This window comes from Delphinapterus leucas, chromosome 7 (genome assembly GCF_059928025.1).
Source record: "Delphinapterus leucas isolate spDelLeu-1000000601 "Yukka" chromosome 7, BTC_Dleu_Yukka2, whole genome shotgun sequence".
In the NCBI taxonomy this organism is placed as follows: domain Eukaryota; kingdom Metazoa; phylum Chordata; class Mammalia; order Artiodactyla; family Monodontidae; genus Delphinapterus; species Delphinapterus leucas.
This window is the reverse complement of record NC_143135.1, coordinates 90,879,526-90,906,383: the sequence shown is the minus strand read 5'-3', so window position 1 is coordinate 90,906,383 and position 26,858 is coordinate 90,879,526. Positions and strand designations below refer to the sequence as shown.

The 26,858-nt window shown below is 46.0% G+C and overlaps 1 protein-coding gene and 1 pseudogene across 1 annotated transcript in view; both read right to left on the bottom strand.

Moving 5' to 3' along the window:
- Window positions 1–9,983: 9,983 nt before the first annotated feature.
- The window catches only part of HTR3B (5-hydroxytryptamine receptor 3B), a 32,555-nt gene continuing 15,680 nt past the window's right edge, over window positions 9,984–26,858 (bottom strand). Inside the window, exons 3-9 of the mRNA XM_022559165.2 lie at window positions 23,098–23,142; window positions 22,668–22,777; window positions 21,544–21,713; window positions 20,873–21,030; window positions 11,609–11,819; window positions 11,293–11,475; window positions 9,984–10,300 (exon numbers count right to left, since the gene is read on the bottom strand). Coding sequence (XP_022414873.2) covers window positions 10,065–10,300; window positions 11,293–11,475; window positions 11,609–11,819; window positions 20,873–21,030; window positions 21,544–21,713; window positions 22,668–22,777; window positions 23,098–23,142 — 1,113 coding nt within the window. The 3' untranslated portion in view covers window positions 9,984–10,064. The remainder of the gene's footprint in view (window positions 10,301–11,292; window positions 11,476–11,608; window positions 11,820–20,872; window positions 21,031–21,543; window positions 21,714–22,667; window positions 22,778–23,097; window positions 23,143–26,858) is intronic.
- On the bottom strand, window positions 10,805–10,902 carry LOC115801609 (U6 spliceosomal RNA; annotated as a pseudogene).

The window sequence follows — 26,858 nt, the reverse complement described above, 5'->3', positions numbered from 1 at the left end:
TCATGTCCTGGCTATTGTAAACAGTGCTGCAATGAACATTGTGGTAATGACTCTTTTTGAATTATGGTTTTCTCAGAGTATATGCCCAGGAGTGGGATTGCTGGGTCATATGGTAATTCTATTTGTAGTTTTTTAAGGAACCTCCATACTGTTCTCCATAGTGGCTGTATCAATTGACATTCCCGCCAACAATGCAACAGGGTTCCCTTTTCTCCAGACCCTCTCCAGCATTTATTGTTTGTAGATTTTTTGGTGATGGCCATTCTGACCGGTGTGAGGTGATACCTCATTGTGGTTTTGATTTGCATTTCTCTAGCAAATTACCAATGGCATTTTTTGCAGAAGTATCCATATTTTACAGATGGGTAAACTGAGGCTCAGAGAATTATTTAACTTTTCTAAGGTCACAGAGTCATTAAATGATGGAGCCAGGATTTGAATTTAGCCCTGGATGACTCTCTCCCCATCATCTTCTTTATTTTCTTTGAAAGAGAAGGCTCCCAGCCCTGGGCACCCCTAAGCCCTGCACCTCTACTCCAGCCCCAACTAGTTCCATCACTTCCCCAGAGCAGCATGGCTTGTCACATTACAGTGCCAGCCTTCTTAGCCTCCTCCTTAAATCTGGACCTGGCCCATCCTGACTTGACCTGCGGTAGCCCAGTCCCATATCTGACCCCTTCCCTTACCCTTCCCACCAGCTTCTCTCCAACCTGGGCAGGGGAGCACAGGGAGTCCTCAGGATTCTAGCCCAGGACGGTGTGTGTATCTTCTAACATGACAGCACGGGGGCAGGGCCTCTCTCCCAGCAGGGTTAACCTCGGGGAGGCGCACTGCATTGGGAAACAGAAGACCCCAGCTCTCCTCTGGGCTCTGCACTTGAGAATAATAACCCCTCATGTTTGCAGCTCCCATCCCCTCAGGAGCTGATTTAACTCTGCCACAGCTCCCTGCGACAGGGAGGGCCCCGGTTATCATCACCACCTCCCTAAACTCTAGAGATACTAGATGCACCTAGATACTGACATCTAGATACTAAAGCTAATAGGTGTTAAGTCAGATAATCCTGAGCTCAAATTCTACTCTTTCTCTTACTCACTATGTGATGTTAGTTAGGCAAGTTATTTAGCCTCTCTGGGCCTCTGTTTCTGTATCTGTAAATTTACTCGACCCTGTAAGATTATCAGGAGGACTCACTTATGTGCAATATGGGAAGTTCTCACATTTAGTGAATATTCCATAGGTGGTAGCCGTCAGTAATCAGTATCATTACCATCATCTTTATCACTATCTATGGTATTGTTATTTTCTCCCAGCCTCATCTACAAAATGAGAGCTTTGAACGAGATGGTCTAATTCCCTTCCAAATTTGAGTGACTCCCTCAAACTCACACACATACACACACACACACACACACACACACACACACACACACACACACACCCTGCTGCTCAAAGAGGCAGCGCAGGGGACCCCAGATTTACAAAGCCACAGTGACAAGCCTGAGCTCTGCTCAGTTACCCTCAAGGGTCAAGTTCAGGGAGTAGGCAGAGTGTCATGGCGGCTGAAAGGCAAGAGGATAGAGGGTGAGGGAGAAACAGGCCAAATGCCCAGAAGGGTTAGCAGGGTGCAGGGAGACCTAAGGTCCTGGAGTGCAGCCCCAGAGCCATCACTTGGAATCAGTGCCCCGTAAAACCTAATGGGTGTTTGAAATATCACCAGCCAGGGAAGGTCTGGGAGTTGGAGAGAGCTTTCATCCCTCCCCGCAACTGGGGCTGAGACATGGTGGCAGGGAGACCTGGGTGGGGAGACAGAGCGTCGTCTCCACTTGAGCGTCGCCTCCTCCCAGAACTGGCACCTCTGGAAGGCAGGCAATGAGCGGTGACGGCAGCACGGCGCACCTTGTCACCTGGGGTTCTTCCCGTCCCCACCCCCGGGGCCCAGCGCTTTGATGCAAGATGGCAGCAAAGCGCTTGCCCCACCGTAGCTTGGCCGGCTACCTTCCGGGGAAACTGGAGCACATGTTCCTACATCCAGGACACCCAGTGCCCCACGCTGTGCGGGCCTGTGATTACATGCCAGATACGGTTAGGGCGACTGCAGCTCTGGTTGCAGGTCTACCTTCGCCCGGTATTCTGAGGCGCCAAGCTCTGGAGAGTGGCGAGGATTTGGGTGAGCAAACCTGCTCCATCTGTCAGAGGCCAATCCGTTAGAGGAAGCCCCTCCTGCGAGGGCAAGGATTCACACAATGGAGGTCCATGGAGATACTCTGGCCATGACCTGGCCGGCAGGAGGGCTCAGTAGTTTGCTGCACTGAGTTTGCTCCACGGTGAGTGGGCTCTGGGGGAAAGGGGCCACCTGATGGTTGGTATCGGCAGCTTGGTTCTCCAAAAAAGAGGGTGTCTGCTGTCAGGGGAAGGAGGGCAGTGGGAGGGGCCTTCTCTTCCCTTCAGTGCCCTCTCTCTTTGGACGGCATACACAGAGTCATCTCCAGCATCTGCCCACAGCCTGTAATTCAGCCACCCAGCTGCACTGAGTGCTTGGCTGCTCTGGTTGTGGGGAGGGCAGATTACTGAGTGGAGTGAAGTGATTGGCAGGTGCCTGGGGGGCCCGGCTGCCCTGGTAGCAGAGGCAGGCTCCATGTGACGCTGTACTGCCTGAGAAGCCCCAGCTCCCGGGACTCCTGTGCGTCCCCTTCCCAAAACTCAGACCGTCCCCCTTTCCCTTCATCATTCTTTAGATCCACGCTTCTCTAACTGTTATAAGCAAGTGAATCATCTGGGATGTGGTTAGAATTCAGATTCCAATTTAGAGCCCAAGATTCTGTATTTCTAACCAGTTCCCGGTACTGTTGCTGCTGCTGATGCAAGGGACAATGCTCTGAGTAGGACACCTTTAGAATTTTCATAGCATTATTATGTATACGATCTCTGCTCTCATAACAGCCCTGTGGAAAGAGTAATGATAATAATGGTAGTAGCGTATATCATTCTCATTGCCTCCAATGCAAGACACTGAACCCCCGAATTTCATAAATCCTATTTCAATCTTCACAGCACCTCAGCAAAAGAGCTCTTTCTCAGAATTTACAGGTGAGAAAAAAGTTGACATTCTGAGATAACTTGACAAGGTCACGAACCCAATGAGCGGTGGAGTTGGAATTCAAACTTCCATCTTCTAACACTGGTCCCTCCTCTATTTATATATAAGGTTGGCAAATTTAAGCTTCTTTTAAAAAGTAATGGTCAAGGGTGTAAGTTCTGGAGACAGAGTGTGCCTGACTTTAGCAGAGAGCCCAAGAATCTGGACCCAGACTCTTAAGATTTGAATGCTAGCTTTGTCACTTGCTAGCTTGATGATCTTGGACAACTTACTTAACCTCTCTGTGCTTCAGTTTCTTTAACTGAAATGGCAATGATAATACTAGGGTTATTACGAGGATTATACAGTCAGCCTTTTGTATGGATGTGGAACCTGCAGATACAGAGGACTGACTGTAAGACACGTGAGCATTTACAGATTTTGGTATCCAAGGGGGTGGGGTCCTGGAACCAATGCCCCTCAGATACCAAGGGACACTGTAGATACTATGATATCTCATTATATATGCATCTCATAATATATATAATCCTCATAATAACCATAGTATTATCTATCTATCTATCTATCATTGACCTTAAACAAATAGACAGTTATTTCTTCAGCAGTACATGGGTTTATTCAGGATCAGCAAAGAATTGTAATTTGGGGTCTGCAAGCATGATGAACCATGTGTAAGTGTTGTGCAACAAAGTGAGGAGAACTCTTTTATAGAGGGGGAAAGGAAGCTGGGAGGGCTATAGTAAACGTAGAGTCCATTGGAGGAATTGAGAGTTCAAAGCATAGTGGCTTTTCATTGGCTGAGCTCCTGCCAGCCTAGAAGAGAAAGATTTTCTTCTTCCTGTAGGGCTCTGCTATCATCCAGGGTGTGAGAACTCCTCCTTCTGACCTCTCAACTCGAGATTCATTAAGGTCTCTGTTTATTCATTTTTATATTATCTGTTCAATGAGATTATAGACAGAGAGCACTTAGAAAAGTGCCTGGCACAAATATCAGTGATATGATTACTTGTGAAATGGGGATATTGATACTAAAGATAAAGACTATCATTCAATCAAAGACTTTGCAAGTGTCAGACACTTTTCTACATGTAGTAACTCATTTAGTTCTCATAATAATTCTATAAGCTAGGTTTAATATTAATCACATTGTATAGATGAGGAAACCGAGGCACAGAGTTTAAATAACTTGCCCCAAATCACATAGCTAATAAGTGACAGAGCTGGAATTTGAACCCAGTGTGATTCACACAACACGTATTGACATATTGATTGAGTGTTTACAGTGTGCCAGGCACTGCTGTAGGCACTGGAAATACAGCAGTAAGCACAATAAACCCCCTGCTCTCTAGGGGTCCTAGACTGATACCTCCTAAGCACTCAGCACAGTGCTTGGCACATGGCAAAACCCTCAATGAATACTAGCTCTGCTTGTCCTCTTACCCTTCTCTTGCCTGTGGCAGACATCACTAATTGATCACAGCATTCTTTCCCGCAGAGCCTGCCTCTGTCCAAAAAACCTGTCTTAAGACAGCACTCCAGGCAGCCTCTGTCTGCACTGACACCAAAGCTATGTCAGCTCTGAGTAATCATGGAACAAATGAACATTTCTGACCTCAAAGCCTGTGGTGTCAGCACCCAGGAGGAGGCAGATGGGACAGAGACAGAGGGAGGTTCATATGGGGAAGAGCCGAGAAGCCAAGATTGACCAGGGAGGTGGGGAGGGAAAGCACTACCAACAGCTGCTCAACTCCCTTGCTCTCGGCCTGGAGCTTTCTAAAGAGGATGAGCAAGACGACTGGGCAGGGGGCTGGCCATCCCCATGCAGGTCTGTCCCTAGTGACACCAGTTAGGGCTGATAATCCTGCTAGGCCCTCGTGGGCCCCAGGTCTTTGGAGCCCGGCACTAGGCTTGGGGAGAGGTAGAAGGTGAGGTAAAGGGTGAGCAAAGGGCTCCCCACCCCGGCTCTACTGCCTGCTATCGAGCCCACCTAGTGCCCAGCAGTCCCCTCCTGCCCAGCAGAAAGCCTGGCTGCAATTCCCACTTTATGGCCTCTGCCAAATGAAGCACAAACTTAACTACATCACCCCCCTGACAGGACAGGGAGGGGCTGGAGTGGAACGCTGGGTGGCTTCAGCCCCTAATCTAATCACTGGCATGGGTCATTTCAATTCCGGAGTGTGCTGGGGGCGTGGCAGCTCCCAAAAGCCTCCATGCTGGCGCTCAGCTAATTGCAAATCTCTTACTGTCTCCCAGGTGAATAACTCAGGACTAAGAGCTTCTGGTTGCTGAGATGGAGTGTGAGCTGGGGAACTGGACAGGGCAACACCTGAGATGGGCCCTGGGGCACAGATGGGGTTGCAGGGAGGGAAGCACAGCCTTCCTGGAGGGGACACAGGGACTGTTGTCCCTGCCCTGGGGTGACCACCTACCATCTGGGAACTGGTCTTAAAACCCAAGACCTAGAAACAGACTCACAGACATAGAGATCAGACTTGTGGTTGCCAAGGGGGAGGGGGAGAAGGGGGGCGGGAGAGGGATGCACTGGGAGTTTTGGGGTTGGCAGATGCAAACTATTACATTTACAGTGGATAAACAACAAGGTCCTACTGTAGAGCACAGGGAACTATATCCAAGCTCCTGGGATAAATCATAATGGAAAAGAATATTAAAACAAAGAAAGTCTATATATGTATAACTGAGTCACTTTGCTGTACAGCGGAGATTGGTACAACATTGTAAATCAACTATACTTCGATTTAAAAAAAAAAGAAAGAAAGAAAGAAAAAAGAAAAAAAAGGAAAACCCAAGACCTGAAGTTTTCTGGAACCTCAGAGCCACAGGATAGGGCAAAAATTTAAGTTCCACCCCTTCCTACTAACCTTGCCTTTAGATATATAATTAGATCCCTGAGGAGTGAGAAGGCCCGGGAAGCCTCGGGGCTTTAGCGAGGGGAGAGCTAATGCCTTCGGGCAGCTTCAGGTTGGCTGCCTGCAGGGCGGCTCTTCGGTTCGTTTATGGGTCTGGCCCATAGAGGCTTAAAGCTGGACCCCGGGAGACTGGCTGAGTCATGGAGATGTAAGAGGCGAGGGGCTCAGCATCCTTAACCACACAGCTCCTCTCCTCTAGGACAACTGGAGAAGGAGGTGGGGATGTCTTGGGAGGAAAGTGAGACCTCTGCCATCGAATTATTGGCCATCCAACAGGCTGCAGAGACTGTGGGAGATTGTGGCAGCAGCCCTTGGAAGTTTTTCTGGGTGTAATGACAAATAGAGGGCTGCCTGTGCAGCCAGGGGCTGTGCGTAACTAACTCTTTATTCTAGATGTCCGTGAAGTCCCAGAGCTGTGATTTCTTGGTGAGTGCTGAAACTACCTGAGATTCTGGGAAACAGCAGACGGTAGGAGCATTCACAGCTGGGAAAATCCCACTTTTGCTCTGTTTCTCAGTTGCCTTGCTCTATGAAATGGGAATCATGAAAGGTATAAACACTTGGAGAGGCTGAGCCAATGCTGTTCTGTAAGGAAGGGCTGCTGGTGCCCTATCTTCGTCCCACTGCAGAGGGACACTATTCCAGGAGGAGGGCTCTAAGTGCCATTCGCTAATGATAGCTTTGCTTCAGGCCCTGACCCAGGGCTTAGAATGAGTCCCTGGCTGCCATGTTGACATCAGGGCCACTTGGCACTTGGACAGAGGAGGTCCACACACTGGGGCCTGGTTCAGCAGCCAGGCTTCACTCCTGAACGCCTGCTGACATAGAGAGGCTGGGAGAGATTCCCTAGGGAGAAAGCCAAGGTGAGCTGCATGGGAAGTGAAATGGGAAGTCCCTTGGGCAGCACCCAACCCCACCCCTCGCCCGGCCTGCAGCCCAAGTCCCTGACAAGGAGGCATATGGTGGCTTCAGCCCTTGGCCTTTGGATTCTGGAATAAAGGCCCTTCTGGGGCATCCAGTCCATAAATGGGTTCTGATAGAGGTAGCTGGAAGAGGACCTCACAGCAAAGACTAAAGAATGGAATCCATCTGTTGATAGCAGGCAGGTGTTTTTATTTCTCAATATATGATTTACTTTTCCAAGTACTCTTAAATACATTGCTTCATTCTGAGCCTCAAAATTCTGTGATATGGGTAGAATAAGTATAAGCAGCCCCGACGTCAAATAGTAAGCCGAAGCTCTGAGAGGTCAGTCTCAAGGTCCCCTGGCTATGTAGTGATGGAGCCAGGAGCAAAGTCAGGTGCTTTGTCCAAGACAGGGGTGGAAAGGAAGGAGACTGTAGTGGGGACCTCACCGCAGATCTTTTCCTTTTCTAATAACCGAGACAGTGAAGAAAGATTTGGGATCAATTTAGAGGCTAACTGAGCAGGTCGAGGCAGAGGAGACCAGGAGCAGGAAGTAGGAAGCGAGGAGGGAAACAGGTGGACGTTTGCATGGACACTTCCTGTTCACAAACTTCTTACGCTCCTCATTTCATTAACAGCAGCAGCGGAATTTCATGGACAATTGGCGTTGAGCATTAACTGGGAGGTAATGAGAGAGGGAGGATGCGGTAAAGACTGTTTGAATTTAAATTCTTTTCCTTTGGGGGCATGGGGGGGCAGATATTTTTAAAGGCAATTTTAGTGCTGGAAAAAGTTCCTAGCAAACAGCAGTCCTCTGTAAGCAGTGTTAGGAGTAATGCCTTACCCTCAGCCCATGGTGTTCTTCTACCCACCAAATTCTGATGGTTGCCCTGAGTGAGGGATGCTGAGGGACTGGGTGTCTGACCCTGGGCAGATTCAGTCCCTCAGACTTGGGGAAACACACTGGTAGATGGTAGAAATGTGTCTATCATCAGCCATGAGCTAGAATGAGTTTCTCTGCAATAGTTATGGCAGAATCACCATGAAAAAAACTCTGTATGGACCTGGGCAGAGATGAGGATGACCTAGAAATAGAAAACAAGATTTCTGTTTTAGGAGTGTGCGATCTATTTGACAAGTGATACACACACACACAGAGCCAGAGCCACGAAACATTCAAGGGGAGAAGGATAGGAGATAATGTAAGTCTGAAGTTAGAGGAGAGGGGACAGAGTCATAGGGTGATCAGGTGGTAAGGGTGGGGGAGGAAGGCTGTTTTTTGAGCCAGGTCTTAGACAGGGACCTACAGATTGGTGAAACAGAAGAAGACTGTGCCAACTAGAAATAGAGGCTTAGATGGAAATGAACCCCTTCCTGAGCAGGATGGTAGGCAGGCTGGCTTGGCTAGATTGAAGGTTCTGTAATAGAAAGCAATGAGAAATGAAGAAAGTTAAATATAAGGGGAGGGAAACTTTGTGGAAGGCGTGAATTCTGATCTTAGGATTCAGGTTATGAGGCCACAGGAACTGCCATAAGATAGGATAATCAGTACAGAATTGGCCACTGAGGAGAGTGAACCAGCAGTTGATTAGTTACCCAAGTGCAAGGTGATCAGGGCTCTTCTATCTGGACAGATGGCTGTGGGCACAGATGGGGAGCTAAGGAGCCATCGGGACTCTGATGGCTAATTTTCTGTGTCAATCTGGCTGGGCCACAGATATTTGTTCAAACATTATTCTTGGTGTTTCTGTGAAGGTATCTCTTAAATGTTTAAAGTCTTTAAACCAGTAGACTTTGAGTAAAACAGATTGTCCTCCAGAACGTGGGTGGGCTTCATCCAATCATTTGAAGGCCCTAATAGAAAAAGACCAACCTCTCCAGAAGAGAAAATCCAGCCAGCAGACCGCCTATGGACATAAACTGCAATTCCTTCCTGAGTCTCTAGCCTGCCAGAATACCCTACAGATTATGGATTTGCCAAGCCTCCACAATCATGTGAGTGTTATGGGCTGAACTGTGTCCCCCCAGAATTCATATGTTGAAGTCCTAACCCCCAATACGTCACAGTGGGACTGTATTTAGAAACAGGGCCTTTAAAGAAGTAGTTAGGGTTACATGAGTTCATAAGGTGGGCCCTGGTCCAGTGTGACTAGTGTCCTTAGAAGAAGAGGAAATTTAGACACATATGTGTCCAGAAGAGAACCACAGGAAGAAGGCAGCTATCTACAAGCCAGGGAGAGAGGCCTCAGAAGAAACCAACCTTACCAACACCTTGATCTTGGACTTCCAGCCTGCAGAGCTATGAGAGAATCAATCTCTGTTTAAGCCACCCAGTCTGTGGTATTTTGTTATGGCAGCCAGAGCAGACTAATACAAGGATAGCAGATTATAATAAACTCCTTGAACCCAAGGGCCATGCATTAAGCCTATCCCCCAGCTCAGTGCCTTACACATGGTGCGTGTTGATGAAATGTTGTGCTAGATCTGGATCCCCTCCAATAGGAATGCACTGCTGAGAAGGCACAGGGGAAGATAGACTCACCTGGGATGAAGGGAACAAGAGCTCCAGGATATAGATAAGGTGGGAACTTTGTGTTCTGGTTGGAGCAATGTTCCTTAGGGATCAAGTCAAGTGAAGAATGATCTGAAACTGACTTATTTTGTACTCTCTGGTGTGCCTAACACAAGGCCTAGGACTTAATCAACACTCAATACAAGTTTTGTTGAACGACCGACTGAATAAGTGACCAAGACAGGACTGGGAGATGGAGTGCTCTTACACCTTTTAAAAAACCATTTAAACACACACGTATGCTTGCATGTGCTAGAAATTTTCTGAAAGAGGTTGCTAACGGTGGTTACTTCTGGGGAGTGAACTGGGTAAGAGGCCAGGATTACTTTTCACTGGATACCTCGTACTGTTTATGCATTTTCATCATGAATGCATTACTCATGGGTCATTCAATAGCTAATTCGATGATGTGCATCCCTGGGCTGAATGAAAAGAGGCAACGGGGGCTGGAGAACATTTTACCCCATCATTTGTCCCCTTCCAATATCCCCACAAAAACTTTTCAGCCTTCCCCAAGTGCCATGCAAACACATTGATGGAGACCAGCAAGCTTGGGTCTTCATAAGCCACTCCACAGCACCCAGAGGGAACACAGGGTGATGGTGTAGAACCCCAGCACAACAAGATAGCTTTGGAAGAGCAATCGGTCAAAGCGCTCCAGGAGGGCCAGCCACCCAGCCTCCTGTCGGTCTGCCTGGTCCTGGGTCTGGAAGTAGCTGCTGATACGTTGAAGCTGGGACCAGACTTCCCTCAGGGTCCATGGCTGGGCCTGGTGCTCCTGACAGATGGGGGACTCTACATGAGAGGAAGACACTCTAGGTGAGCCAGGGGCTACCAAGGCTCCCCCAGCCTTCCCATTGAAGCCGATGGCCTCAACCTTCAAGAAAGGTGGTGGGCAAAACTGGGCAGTGGGTTAGTTAGGATTGGGGACCCTCTCCCTACCTGCTGAGGGGAGGAAAGACTGTGCTGAAGGAACCCCTGGAGAACACAGCAAGTAGCGTGTTTGTGTAAGTAGGGTGTCGAGGCTACATCTATCCGGGAGATTTTTCTGAGCTAGCAGCCAGCCCACATTGACTTAGAGCTTCAGGGGCTGGAATGGTTCTTTTTTTTTAATTGAGGTATAATTGACATATTATATTAGTTTCAAGCGTACAACATAATGATTCAATGTTTGTATACACTGTGAAATGATCACCACAATAAGCCTAGGTAACATCCATCACCACACAGTTACAAATTTTTGTTCTTGTGATGAGAACTTTTGGAATGTACTCTCTCGGCAACTTTCAAGGATACAGTGAAAATATGGATTGCTTCATGACTTTGCATATCATCCTTGCACAGGGGCCATGCTAACCTCTGTATCATTCCAGTGTATGTGTTGCCAAAGGGAACACTGGGATGATTTGTATACTTTTGCACATTAAGCGATCAGATCCCACATGTATACAAACTGTGTGTGTGTGTGTGTGTGTGTGTGTGCGCGCGCGCGTGCACATGCACGCACTCTGCTATTCTGGAGTCAATGGCTCCAAACTGGAAAATAAAACAAGCTAAGGGGACTGAGGCCCTGATCTCTAGGCTGACATGTGGCTTCCTGGCAAGCCAGCAGGAGACGGTCTTCAGTCTCCAGGGAGGTAATGTAATATGCAGGGCAGAGGTTAAGAAGCAGGTGTTTCCATTTTTTCATACAGCTGACTCAAGACGGTCTGGTACTCCACCCATGGGAACTAAGGCTGAGGGTGGTAAAGCAGAACCAGGCAGGGACATCAAGACTTCTCACAAACCTGTTACCCCAGTGAGCTGGGCCCAGGGATCCATTCTAGACCCTTCCGCATCGGTGTCCCCTCGAAGGCACAAGAAGGTCCACTCCCGCCGGCTGCACTGCTCATCATGGAGGAATTTGACCAACAGGATGGACTTGGATAAGCTGAGGACCAAGAAGGCCATGCAGACCGTGAAGAAGACCCCTGAGGGAAGGAGCCAATGGAGGTGGAGTTAGCAGGGGTCCCTGGGCCTCTTCCTTCCCCATCTGAAAGGCAACATCAGATCTTGGACAGAAGTAATGCAAGACAGGTACCTAGCGACCCCGGAGCTGCTTACCAATTAGAGGGGTGGTCACTGTGCTCTTCGGCACCTCATCAGATATGTTAAGCCTGAAGACGGTGTAGCCCACCAGCACGCTGGTCTTGAACACAATCCTGGCGTGGCAGGTGGGCGGGATATAGAAGCTCCCCAGGTCCACGAGCATTAGGAAGATGCTGGGAATCAGCAGGCTCACAACATAGACCAGTGGGCGCCTGCGAATCACCACCTGGACAGGGATGAGGAATCTGTTGCCAAGAGGGTCTAAGCCAATGGACAAATGTTTGGCCAAAGAACACTTAGCCAAGAACACTTTCTGCCATCCCAACATTTCTGCATAATATGAAAAGTCTATGTAGTTTAGAATAGGAGATTATCTTGTGGTTTAGAAAATAGAAAAAAATCCTTTAAGCTTTTACATAGAACTAATATTAATATTATTAACCATTATAAGAAGAAGCTACCATTTATTTAGCGCTTGCTCTGTGCCAGGCACTGGAATAAGTGTTTCATATGATTTCTCTTATTTAATCCTCACAACAGCTCTGAGGGCTGCTCTGAGGGCTGGGTATTATTTTTTTTTTTTAACGATTTTATTGGAGTATAATTGCTTTACAATGGTGTGTTAGTTTCTGCTTTATAACGAAGTGAATCAGTTATACATATACATATATCCCCATATCTCTTCCCTCTTGCGTCTCCCCCCCTCCCACCCTCCCTATCCCACCCTTCTAGCTGGTCACATAGCACCGAGCTGATCTCCCTGTGCTATGCGACTGCTTCTCACTAGCCATCTATTTTACATCTGGTAGTGTATATATGTCCATATATACACTACCACTCTCTCACAGGGCTGGGTATTATTATATCCATTTTACAAACCGAGAAACTGAGGTTCCTAGAGATTAAATTGCTTCTCCAAATTCACATAACTGGTGAGTGAGAAACTGTTTTAAAACCAGGTCTTACACCATAATCTTTCTTTTTAAACCATTTAGTTTGCAATATATTGTATTGGTTTTGGTTTAGTCTCTCTTCTTACCTGGGATGCAAACACCTTAGTACCTGTGTATCTGTCAGAGTCTTGTTAGGAACAAAGAGCACAGTTAAACTAGGAAAGTTGAGGAGGGCTTGACAAGGTGTGGACAGGACATAGAGAAACCACAAGGAAGAGGACAGTGCCCCAGGGATTCGGGGGACTGCGTCAGCTCTTCCTACCCTTAGGCCTGAAGGGACCAAAGACCGGGAATGTGGTTGGAACTTGAGGGGACAGAAAGCTGGTTGGACTTGTGGCTTCCTCATAGGAGCACAGCCAGCTGGCGGAGACACCGCGGGGTGGGGAGAAATGGAGAGATAAATGCCCCACTGACTCTCCGCCTCCTTCCAATCTCCTGCCACTGCCTCCCCTGCCCGCTACTGGCCAAACATGATGAGGAGTCCCAACTCTACAGGCCGTAGACCAGCCTCCAGGAGCAAAAGTAGACGTGAGGTGGGGACAACTGCAGATACCCAGCAGGGCCTGCAGCACGGCTGGGCAGGGAGCTGCTGAGCAGGTTTTTTAGCTGGGAATTTAAGACTCATAAAATTACAATGATTGCTGTTGCCATTTTGTTATACCTAGCTTCTCTGGGATGGGAATAGGAGATGTCTGTAATTAACCCAAAATCTATTCTCATCCTTCCTGGAGAGAAACTATGATATGACAGGGCTGTTTCCCCCATCAGACACTTACTGCTTTGCAATGACCGTTTCAGGGTGAAAATGGCATTTTTTAATCCTTCATGGGGCCAGAAATAATACCTATCTTACAGTGGGTGTTCGATAAATGTTTACTGAACAAATGAATGTTCTGGGCCATGTTGCTGTTAGATTTGGAAAAAAATAATGTCTGAAATCTCCCATTTCTCTGATTCACCAAACAGCTGAACGATTTCTACGTGTCAGTTAGTGTGCTAGATACTTTTTCACATGGGATGTGATTTATTTACTCTTCACTGTCAGTTTGTTGGGAGGTAATAGAGCATCCCCACTTTATAGATCTTTAAAAATAAAGCTCAACCCCCTAAGTAAGCTGAGTAAGTGGCAGAGCTGGGATGTGCTCCCACATCTTCTGGTTCCAAGCACTGTGCTCTTTCCCATACAGCCTACTCTTGGTCTGATCAGACCTCTGAGCTGAGTTCAGGGTCTTCTCTCTCACCTCTGCCTCCCTCTCTGGACGAGGATCACATAGAGGGAGCCAGGTCAGAGACCAGGGAAAGAGCAGAAGGTGGTGGGCGAAGAGCCTGGCTGGGTGAGACCAGATGTCACCTTGCTGGTGAGAGCAGGGCCTCCCCAGCCTTTGGGTCCTGAAGCGTGTCCTGACTCAGGGGAGTTCTGCAGACCAGAGCCATTCAGCGTATTGTAGTCGGGCTATTGTCTTTCACATGAGACATAACTGGCTGCAAATATCTAAACCAGAGTGACACTCACTGCTTTGCAATCATTTGGTTAAAATACATTTTTACCCAAGTGCAGTCAACAAGGAAAACCATGACCTGTCATCAACCTGCACCTTTCTACTCCCTTCGTTGTGCTGTGACAGACATAGCCGTGTTTGGAGGCACAGGGGGAAGGGAGTCAAGGCGCCAGAGTCCACAGGGGCTCTTGTTTTGTGAGCCCCACCTGGGCTGTTGGTGATCTAGCCATATGGGGAGATGGGGGCGACCAAGCCTGCTGTCTCTGGAGGGTAGAAGTGGGAAGACCCCCAGAGACTTCGTGGTGGATGTTACATAAAGGAGATGAAAGGAATAAGAATACCACCCTAAAGAAAAGTACCAGTAGGCATGTTGGTTAAGCAGAAAGAGCCCAGACTTAGAGTCAAAGGAACAGCAGAGTTCCTAAGCTTCTCAATTTGATGTGCTGGTTCAAGTGATTCTGGATGGTATCGAACCTCTCCTTGCCTTGATTTTTCCCTTTTTAAAAAAGCAGTTTACTTTTGCCTTGCCAAGCATCTTGGGTACAATTGAGATTAGCTGTTGTACTCCTTAAATAAAGTTCCCGTGTAAACAGCGCATATGCTGAGATGACTCTTCTCCACCCAGAGGCTGACGCAGAGAGTGGATGGAAATCTGGGACGGAACCAAGCATGGGCAGTGTGGCTCCTTAGGGTCCCTGGTTCCTAGGAAAGTGAAGTTTCACCAAACCTCGTGTTCTCCAAGGTGCCAGGGGAGAGGCGTGGCAAGAGCTAAGAGGCTGAGAGGCACGCCAGCTTCATGCAGTCACAAGGAGCCCGGCGCTGAGATGGGCCCATGCTTGGCTTTGTGCCATTTTGAGATTCTCAATAATTTTTAAGCAAGGGACCCTGCATTTTCACTTTGCAGGAGGCCCCAAAAAGTATGTAGCCTGTCCTGTTGTGACGATACTCCTCACTGGCTATCAACAATAGCTGAAAGTAAACAGGTAGGTACAAGGGTGGACGATTAGCTTGGGCTGTGACATAAAGCAGAAAGCTCTATGTCTGTTTGGCTTGTAAAATCGTGAAACGAGACAGACCCTCCAGAACTACCTTAGCCGTTTTTCTGCCTTTTAGCAAGGATGTTCCAATTCCTAAAACAGATCAAATAGTTCCTACAGTTTTGGTTTTCTTCAAGCACAAAGGACCCACCTTTTACTTTAAGTTGATCTGGGGGCAATGTTACCTATGGACTAGACTAATTTTCTCTACAAGCCCAGTACAGCCTAAAGAAACTCTAATTTTATCCCACAGTTTTCAGAAATGTTTTGTTTTCATGATCTCCTTTGATGCTCAAAGCCCTCTGTCCCCCCGCTCAAGAAACATGAATTGAGCATGAAGAGAGTATCAGGCACTAACCTAAATGATAGAGTTAGAACTGGTGACAGGACAGGTCTCTACTCTTGCCCCGCAAACCCCCAACCCATGTCTTATGGGATCAGGAACCAGATTCTGATGGTTAGATATTTCACAAGTCTGCAGATCGAAGTTTGCCCCAGAATGGACCATACCCAGGGTCTATACTTGATTTGATGACAAGATTTGGGACTTTCTGAGTTTATGTTTAGGTGATATTCTGGTCTTAGAATCAGTACTGGAATGGGTTAAGACATTTGGGGATGTTGGGATAGGGCGTCTATATTTTGCACATGGGACAGACATGAATTTGGGGGAGTCAGAGGGTGGCAGATGGTACTGGGTTGAATAATGCCCCCCAAAATTCGTGTCCTTCCAGAAACTCAGGATATGACCTTATTTGGAAATGGGATCATTGCAGATGAAATTAGTTAAGGTGAGGTCATATGGAATAGGGTTGGCCCTTAACCCAATATGACTGATGTCCTTGTAAGAAGAAGAAAAAATGGATATCCTTTGTATCCATTCAAAGGATAATGCCATGTAAGGATGGAGGCAGGCATTGGAGTGATATGTCTACAAGCCAAGGAAAGCCAAAGGTTGCTAGCAACCACCAAAAGCTAAGGTAGAGGCATGGAGCAGTCTCTCCCTCAGAGTGCCCAGAAGGAACCAACCCTGCCAACACGTTGATGTCAGATTTCTGACCTCCAGAGCTGTGAGAGAAGAAATTTCTATTGTTTTAAAGTGGTACTTTGTTATAGCAGCTCTAAGAAACTAATACAGGCGACTTGGCCGGTAACACACAGTGGAAGGATGCCACAGACTGGACTGGAATATTACTGCTTGTCTTTAGTTGTGTGTCACCATCATATAGGATTAGGCACATAGTTTCTGGAGTCAAGTCCAGGCTCCACCAGTCACCCTATAACCTTGGTTAAGATACTTAACTTCTCTGCACCCCAATTCAAGCACTTGTAAAAATGTGGATCCTTAGAGGCTGCATCTCATAGAGATGTGAGGGTTACAGTACGACCTCTTAAAACAGTGCCTGGTTTGGAGTTAGTGCTTGGTTTTGTGGTTACTGTTATCATGTCTCCCTGGGCAGATTTTGAGGCCTGTGATAGGAACCAAGAGACTTGTTTTATTCATGGTTGTGTCCTCAGTGCTCAGCATTGAGCTTGGTGCATGATAAGAACACAAAAGGTGTTCATTGAGCTGTATTAGAGTCTGTTAATAATGCTTCTTTTAGCTCCAGTAGGGTGGGAGAGTGGAGCGAGCCCAACGGGGGGCTCTCATCTTAAGGTCAGTGTGCTGAGGGCTGCCTCTCTGCAGGTCATGTCAGGCAGTGACCCCTGTATGCCAGGGGACGGTATGTCACCAGCCCAGTGAGACGCCACTCTCTGCAGAACTGCCCCTACCTAGAGCCCGTCATTTCTAATGGACTAAAGGAGCTGGTGCCTTTAAATTCCACAGAAGGGGAAGAAACAGCACTTTGGTTTCAGTCCGTATTCTCCATTAGACACCCTTCAGGTGTTAGCAGTATTATGCCACAATTTCATCATCCATTAAAGCCAGGTAATAATAAGTACACAAAGGTATTTGGAGCCTATCGATGTTAATGAAAGAGATCAATCTAATTCAGAATGTGTATGTGGAGAGCTCCTTGGAGATGGAATAGGCCCCAAGGTTAGCCTCTAATTGCCTCCTTGATGGTAGACCTCACCAGTACTCAATTTTGCATGACCATCTTTATGACATAGTTGGAATTTTGACGCCCAGACTCATGCTTCATACAGAAGCCCATTCTCCTCCTCTCCCAAGCCCCTCCTAACATTCCCAATTCAGAAAGAATGGGAAAGTTGCGGCCATTTAAGTAAGATCCTTGCACAAGAGTGAGAGTTTCTTGGAACTAGACCATGGGTCGGGTTGGATTAGCAGAGAGTCCGTGATTCCAGGGTTACTTGAGTGACCCTGGAAGGGTTTCTAGGGGTCTAAATTCTCTCTATCTCTATCTCTCTATCTATCTATCTATCATCTATCTATATATCTGTGTGTGTGTGTGTGTGTGTCTCTCTCCTCTCTTTATCTCTGTCTCTGGAGTGACCTAATAGAGCTTAGAAGGATCCTCTATCAAGTTTCTGAGCTGCATTCAAAGGATATCTCAATGAAATTAATCTACCCTACTCTAGAAAGGAAAATTACATCTGAAAGTGAGGGTAAACAAGGCACCTTTCTTTCCCAGATGCCCCTCTGCATTTTTCTAGGAGTCCCCTGTGGGCCTCCCAATTCTGGCCGCATGAACATTTAGTCAGTGAGAGGACATCTGTGGTCCGGCTCACTTTAGTTCCCACGGTCCGCCTTTTTCTATCCAACGTGAGTTCTCAAATTTTATTTCTACCGCCTCTCACTTCTACCCTCATTCTTTAACAAACAAAAAAGAAACAAAACACTACCATATAGAAATCAAATGTTCACCCTGCTCTTTCTGGGAACCAGCACCTCTGGCAATGTGTTGGAGGAAACCTCCCCTCCTATGGCTGCTGGATCGGGTGCCAGGCTGCACACAGACATCCTCGTAGGCAGAGGTGCCTGTGCTCTGGGCCCCCTGTGGAATGCAGCCTGACCCAAAGTGTCACCGGTGCCCTCTGATCAACAATACATGTCCTAGAGCTGCAGACAGGATTGCACATTAGCCAGAACTAATGGGGCACCCGGAGCATTTGGTTCAGTATCAATGGCAGCATGTACATCAGGCCCAGGTTGATGACGTACTTAGAATAGATCTTTGTTCCTCCTGCCTGCCCCACCTGTTCCCTACCCGCTGCTGGGTAGCCTGGACTTGGACATAGGAGGTGATTAGATTAAGAGGGAGTTGGCCCTTTGCTGTCAGGACCCTGGCAGGCCCACTGTTGGCATGGAACTGGGCTCTGAATTTCACATTATTGGCTAAAGGTCATTGAAGGACACCAGGGTGACTTGATTGCTAAATTCAGAGTAGGATGTCTGGCACGGAGTAGGAGAACATGGGCCGACACGGTGCACATAGTGGGAATAGGGAGTCAGGGAGGCTGAACGAGGTCGAGGGGGACAAAGAACTGAACTGGAGAGTCATTCAATCTACTTTGTCTTCCAAAGTTGCAGGAATGCCCCTGAGTCTGACTCCCTGCCTTACCAAACACGATCTGTGGCTCTTCTCAGGATTCTTTCCCTACTCTGTTCCAGAGGGCCAGGGTGGAAGGCAGCCTGCTAGATAACCAACCTTAACCTCCAGGGCAAAGGTCCCCAGGGAGAAGTTCCAAGAGCATGAAATCTCACACCGATGTCCCCTCCAGCCCCACTCAATGTAAACACTGAATGGAAAAGAAGGGTGGCAGTGAAGACAACAAACGAATGGGACCTTGGTCCCCGAGATCCAGGGAGGAGATCGTCTTCTCCCTTTAACAATCTTTTACGCTTCTGTTCATCATATTTACATGGAGCTAGGACATAGAAAACCTCTTGCCAGGACTTCCCTGGTGGCACAGTGGTTAAGAATCCACCTGCCAATGCAGGGGACACGGGTTTGAGCCCTGGTCCGGGAAGATCCCACGTGTTGCGGAGCAACTAAGCCCGTGCACGAGCCACAACTACTGAGCCCACGTGCCACAACTACTGAAGCCCGCACACCTAGAGCCCGTGCTCCACAACAAGAGAAGCCACCGCAACGAGAAGCCCACGTGCAGCAGCAAAGAGTAGCCCTGACTCGATGCAACTATAGAAGAGCCTGCGCACAGCAACGAAGAACCAACACAGCCAAAAATAAACAAACAAATAAATAAATAAAGTAAAAAAAGAAAACTTCTTGCCACTGTTGAGAAGACAATTAATATTTAGGGTAAAGAGTGACATGTAACTACAAATAATGGCTGCTCTATGGAGAGAGTGCGTTTGTGTGCGCGGGAACACACACTCCTGTTTACCTGCCCCGTCTCCCATCTTTGTTTGTCTCCTCCGTGCAGTGTAGGTAATGGTGTGTGCAGCGTTCTCCAGAGTGCTTGATAGGTGACTGTGTTCCACCTTGCATGTGCTACTCCCTCACATTTCCCTTTAATGATCTCCATTATTCGGGCTGCATTAATAATGTTTGTGGGCTGATATCTTTAAAATTAATGAGGTGTTTACTCTTAGCCAAGAAACTCATTGAAATTAAAAAAGCTTTCTTTTTCCCCTCCCTTTCTCTTGGAAAAAAAGTGGACAAACAAGCCATGATGCAAGCTTTGATAAAAACCAAGCAGAATAGGCAAGAACCCAAGCCCTACCGCAAAGAAGGTATGAATTGGGATTAGCTGGTGCCTGGAGTTATACATTAGTCATGTTCAAATCACAGCTGTGTCTAAGAGGCCTTGATTTAACAAGAGCTTTGCTAGAAAGCTGCATACCACACCTTTTAACCAATGGAGGACTTCCATGCCCTCAATAATCGCTTATTTCATCCCCACCACTCGCCTTAGCATATGATCATCCATTGTAACCGTAGCACCTTAGTCTAGTCTGACTTTTCCTTCTTATTCAAAAGGTTTGTTTCCAGGAGACTTCATCTGTGTGAATTCATCTGTGCAATCCTGACCTGTCTGTAGTCTCTACTTTTCAATCAGATTACCTGTCATGAAAGACCCTCCCACTGCCCCCAGCTCCCACCACCAGCTGACTTTGTGCAGAAAAGCAGGGCTGAATACCAATGACAAGTCTGCCGGCTGCAGAAACTTGCTGCAAAGTATCAGCCTTCACTGTCCTGCTCCCAACTGCCTCCCAGGTGTCTGCTGGACAAATTTCCCCAGGAACAGTGCAGCCAAGGACATTCCCGGTGACACATCTGAGAAGTTTGGGTTCTTATCACGTCGTTCTAGAGTAGTTGTTCTCTCTGATCTGGAAACCACCAGTGGTCTCTGTGGATCCTGCAGGTGATTTGTTAGCTAATACCTCAAGATACTCAAGTTAATAATACGATAATTTTATGCACTTGAGTCTGGGATTAATTAATAATTTACTCAATTGCAAACAGGACATTAATGTTGAAGAGACACTCTTCTCCCAATTTTTTGTTGCTGTTGTTGTGGGGTATTTTTTCTCTCTCTCTCAGTAGCAATTAAAAGTGAGGATGTTACATGTATTGAAAGCCTTGGAGATTCCTGCTGTAGGGGCTGGTTCAGGTCTCTGTCTGAAAACCATTCTCTTTATATTCACATATGGAATAGCTACAGCAGGAGTCCAGGATCTACGGCTGAATCTCTCGTCTCTGAAATGCCAAAATGCAAGTGGATGATGGAACCATTGGAATCTCCTGTACTTAGGTGGTAATGAATGAGAAGATGCAGGAGAGAGACTCCTCAGCCCAATAGAGAAGGTGAAAGACTGCAGAGAAGTGGGCAACAGGGACAGGAAGGGGGAGGACTTACATTAAACTGAATCTGTGCAAAATCTCCAGCGCTGCTCTGCAGGATGTTGTATGTTGAGGACACAGAAAGAAGTTCCCACTCACCATCATTCAAAAATGCTTTTTGGTCATGTGTCATGTCTTCTCTGCTTCTCAGGAAGGCCAGGTCTACATCTTCCACTGAAAACAACAGAAACACTTGACTTCCCATGGAGAGAGGCACCAATATTAACCCACTTTTCCAACTCACAATTCAAATCCTTCCTTTTTACTCTTGTCCCCACATGGACAATCTTATGGAGATGGGGTTCAATATACCATTTTGAATTAGGGGTAGGGATGGGGGATAAAAACTTTCAGGTCATGAAAAAAAGCAGCTATGAACTGAGGGTTTGTACTCCATTGTCGATAGAATGAGACTTCTGTAACGTTCTCAATGGCAGTAGAGGCCTAATATTGTATTTTCAAACCAACAGCAGCAAAGGGCAATATCTCTGGGCACAATACTGTACTTAGTCTGAATTACAGCAGGAGCCAAATAACTACAAGAAGAGATTTAGCTTTATAAAAAGTCAATTATGTGCAAGAATAAAATAGACCTGAGGGACAGCGTAATGTAATCATTTCACCTATGTGTGCCAACCCAGCACAAGTGTGTTTGCCCACTAGCAGGCTACACCTCTCATGGCTTACCTGTGTGCAGAATGCTATTGAAGGTTAGGCTGCAGTTCTGGATATCGAATGGAAAAGCGTATGTCTCTAAACTGCATGCAGAGACCAGTTGGATGGGCTTAGAGTGCTTAATGGTCCCAGATGAGTTCACGTAAACATAGGGAAGATCAGGTGATCTTTCAAGGTCCACACTATATGAAACACAAAAGATCTTTGTTACAGAAAGGGCTTTAGTCATTCCAATACATAAGCAGAACTGATTATGAGATGATAGTGACCGTAACACCCAAGACTAGCCTAGAAGTGCAAAGACAGAATCACACTTTACATGAGATAGCCACCCTGGCAAAGGTGGGTTCAGCAATGACAGCCTTGTAAGTCAACTCACTGGAGATCAGCTCGGTGACTGCCTGGAGGGGTGGGATAGGGAGGGTGGGAGGGAGGGAGACGCAAGAGGGAAGAGATATGGGAACATATGGATATGTATAGCTGATTCACTTTGTTATAAAGCAGAAACTAACACACCATTGTAAAGCAATTATACTCCAATAAAGATGTAAAAAAAAGAAAAAAAAACACAGACATAGGACTTCCCTGGTGGTGCAGTGGTTAAGAATCCACCTGCCAACGCAGGGCACATGAGTTCGAGCTCTGGTCTGGGAAGATCCCACATACCGCGGAGCAACTAAGCCCGTGCGCCACAACTACTGAGCCTGCGTGCCACAACTACGGAAGCCCGCATGCCTAGAGCCCGTGCTCTGCAACAAGAGAAGCCACTGCAATGAGAGAAGCTCACGCACCGCAACGAAGAGTAGCCCCCGCTCCCCTCAACTAGAGAAAGCCCACGCGCAACAACAAAGACCCAATGCAGCCAAAAATAAAAAATATAAATAAATAAGTAAATGTATAAAACAAACACACACACACACACAGACATAATCCATGAGTAACATCAAGCATTAGCAATCAAATCTGTATCTTAAATGATGTCAACTCATGGTACTTCTAACCTGAATATTCCCAACAGTATGCTCTTCTTCAAGTTGAGAAACAAAAAATAGTAACAATGACTTAAAGGGAGCAGCAACCAGCCTGAATATTCTAAGCAGTCTAAACCCCACAGAAACACACCCCAGCACACTTACAACTCATTTATGATGATATCAGGAGCCCAGATGGCACTTAGGGGTAGGGAGATCTCTCTAATCTCATCAAACATGCTGGAGTTCCAGGATAAAAACTCATCATCCCAAACCTGTATCCAAAAAGGAAACATCACAAAGTGGCAATGCCAATCTCATCAAAGAACTGAAGAGGGATTCGGATGAATAGCTCAATTGAACAGCCCGTTGGTTCTATCTGTCAGGGAAGAGGACTTTCCATTCAACTCCTAAAGACGGTTGCCCCAACCAGAAACCACAGCCATGTATCTTACTCAGATTCTAATAAATCAGGTCTGCTGCAGACATAAAGAACTAGAAACACAAGATAGTATCTATTTCTTCGAATAATTACATCTTGCAAGAGATCGAGTTCAGGAGTCCAGCATGCACGGAAGAAAACATAATCATTTACCTCATGATACCATACACTTGTCTTTAATTTTTGATTCTGTGCATCCTGCAAAGCAAAAAGAACATACACACCAAATCTTAGAGTGTCAGTAAATCAAAGCCCAGTTCAACAGTATGACAATTCAGAGGAAGAGAATCAAATCCAATGAAATAATGCTGATTTTAGAAACATTACCTTGACTTTTCAATATCTGAGTATTCTCAGTTCTTATTTATTACATACACCTGTCGCTATGAGCTTTACTATATTATCTATGATAAAACGACACACTAACTGCACTTGACATCTTAAATGATTTGTGAATCTCTTTCCTACTCTAATTGTTACCCTGCCATTAATCAGACTAAAAGATGATATGTAGTCGTAGCCAATTTTGGACTAAAAAGATGAGACCACACTTTTATTTGTAATCAAGATGTTATTCATAATCTTTCAATGAGTGTTATCTCAACTGCCATTGGCAGCCATTCCTGTTGTTACCTTATGCTTGGATTTCTCTGCTTATAAAACAGACTGAATGAGCTTAATCCAAGTGAGGTATATTTTTGGTGATATAAATAGATGTGGCTTCCCACGTCAGTGATTTAAAAAAAGGATCTCCCCAAACAAACAAAAAAATCCACTTTACTAATTTTTTTCATATTGAATCTAGTAAAAACATGCTAAAATGATTATATTCTTAGAGATTAAAAGAAAAGGAACATCTCATACCATATACAAGCATTAACTCAAAATGGATCATAAACCAAAATGTAAGAACTAAAACTATAAAACTCTTAGAACAAAACATAGGAGTAAACTTCATGACTTTGAATTAGGCAATAATTTCTTAGATATGACACCACAAGCACAAGCAGCAAAAGAAAAAGTAAATGGGACTTCATCAAAATTTAAAACTTTTGTGTTTGAAAGGACATTTTCAGGAAGTCAAATGACAAACCACAGTATGGGTGAAAATATTTGCAAATCATATACCTAGTAAGGGGCTTGTATCCAGAATATATAAAGAACTCTTACAACTCAACAATAAAAAGATAAATAACCCAATTTAAAAATGAGCATCAAAGGACACAACCAAGGCTTCCCTGATGGCGCAGTGATTGAGAGTCCGCCTGGGGATGCAGGGGACACAGGTTCGTGCCCCGGTCCAGGAAGATCCCACATGCCGCAGAGCGGCTGGGCCCGTGAGCCATGGCCGCTGAGCCTGTGCATCCGGAGCCTGTGCTCCGCAATGGGAGAGGCCACAACAGTGAGAGGCCCGCGTACCGCAAAAAAAAAAAAAAAAGGACACAGTCAACAGAGTGAGAAGGCAACTCATAGAATGGAAGAAAACATTTGTGGATCCTATATCTGATAAAGGGTTATTATCCTGAATATTAAAGAACTTCTACAACTCAAAACAAAACCAATATCCTTATTTAAGAGTGGACAAAAGACTTGAATACACCTTTGTCCAAAGTAGATATACAAATGGCCAATAAATACATGAAAATATGCTCAACATCACAGCTATGGACCAAACTGTGTTCTTCCAAAATTCATATATGACTGTATTTGGAGATAGGACTTTTAGGAGATAATTAAGGTTAAATGAGGTCAAAAGGGTGGGGCTCTCATCCAATAGGATTGGTGACCTTAGAAAGAAAGGAAAAGAGAATGATCTCACTTTCTCCTCCCTGTGAGGACACAGTGAGAAGGCAGCCATCTGCAAGCCAGGAGGAGAGCTCTTACTAGGAACCAAATTGGCTGGAAATTTGATCTTGAACTGCCCAGCCTCCAGAACTGTGAGAAATAAATTTCTGTTGTTTAAGCCACCCAGTCTATGGTATTTGTTACGGCAGTTGGAGCTGGCTGATATAATCTCTAATCATTAGGGAAATATAAACCAAAACCACAATGAAATACCATTTCACTCTCATTAGGATGGCTACTATCTTTTTTTTAAAGCAGAAAATAAGTGTTGGTGAGGATAATTGGAATTCTTGTGCACTATTGTTGGGAATGTAAAATGGTGCAGCTGCTATGGAAAACAGTATGGCAGTTCCTAAAAACTTAAAAATAGAATTACTACATGGTCCAACAATTCCTCTCCTCGGCATTTACCCAAAAGAATTGAAAGCAGGGACTTGGACAGATATTTGTACATCTATGTTCATTATTCACAATAGCCAAGGGGTGGAAGCAACCCAAGTGTCCCTCAGTGGATGAATGGATGAACAACATGTGGTATATATATGCAATGTAATATTATTCAGTCTTTAAAAGGAAGGAAATTCTGACACATGCTACAACATGGATGAACCTTGAAGACACTATGCAAAGTCACAAATAAGCCAGTCACAAAAGGACAAATAGGGCTTCCCTGGTGGCGCAGTGGTTGGAGGTCTGCCTGCCAAGGCAGGGGACACGGGTTCGTGCCCCGGTCCAGGAAGATCCCACATGCCGTGGAGCGGCTGGGCCCGTGAGCCATGGCTGCTGAGCCTGCGCGTCCAGAGCCTGTGCTCCTTAACGGGAGAGGCCACAACAGTGAGAAGCCCACGTACCGAAAAAAAAAAAAAAAAAATATATATATATATATATATATATATATATATATATAATCTTTGTGCGTAGGGTCAAGACTACCACTCTCTTCAATCCAGCCTGGGTGGGGGGTAGGGAGGAGCCATTGTCATTTACTTCTTGCGGGGGGTGCACCTGGAATTGTGTAGTGCTCAGACTATACAGGTGTACACAGGATGGCATCATTTGAAAGAGAAACAATAAACTTTTTAAAGTTCCCCCTTTTTGCAATCAAAAAAGCAAGTTGCTATTGAATAAACATTTCTAGATACCTTGAGAAAAAAGGGATTGTGCACAGATACAGAGGGACTCTACTTCAGTGGTTCAGCAAAGGTTAGCTGGAGTGAACTTGCTCTGCAGATTTTTATGAACTTCAAAGAGATACATGAGAAAGGCAGGTTTTAAAATGGTATACAGTTGTCCCTCAGTATCCATGCGGCATTGGCTCCAGAACCCCCTCAGATACCAAAATCTATAGATGCTCAAGACCCTTATGTATAAAATGGAGAAGTATTTGCATGTAACTTACACACATCCTCCAGTATACTTTAAATCATCTCTAGATTACTCATAATACCCAATACAATGAAATGCTACGTAAATAGTTGCTGATGAGTGGCAAATTCAAGTTTTGCTTTTTGGAACTTTCTGGAATTTTTAAAAATAAATTTATTTATTTTATTTATTTATTTTTGGCTGCCTTGGGTCTTTGTTGCTGTGTGCGGGCTTTCTCTAGTTGCAGAGAGCAGGGGCTACTCTTTGTTGTGGTGCGCAGGCTTCTCATTGCGGTGGCTTCTCTTGTTGCGGACCGTGGGCTCTAGGCACGTGGGCTTCAGTAACTGTGGCACATGGGCTCAGTAGTTGTGGCACACGGGCTTAGTTGCTCCGCAGCGTGTGGGATCTTCCAGGACCAGGGATCGAACCCTTGTCCCCTGCATTGGCAGGCGGATTCTTAACCACTGCGCCACCAGGGAAGTCTCTGGAATTTTTTAAAAATATATTTTCGAGGCACAGTTGGTTCAATCTGCAAATACAAAACGGATATGGAGGACTGACTGTACAAAATGTAAACACTGAATTCACAAGTAATTCCCTAAGAAACAGCTTGGAGGAGGTACAGAGAGGACTCCCAGCCAAGATAGGCTCTGAGGGGCTCAGGGCAGTTAAAAAAAGACCTCTACTGAGAGCCCAAGATTGGG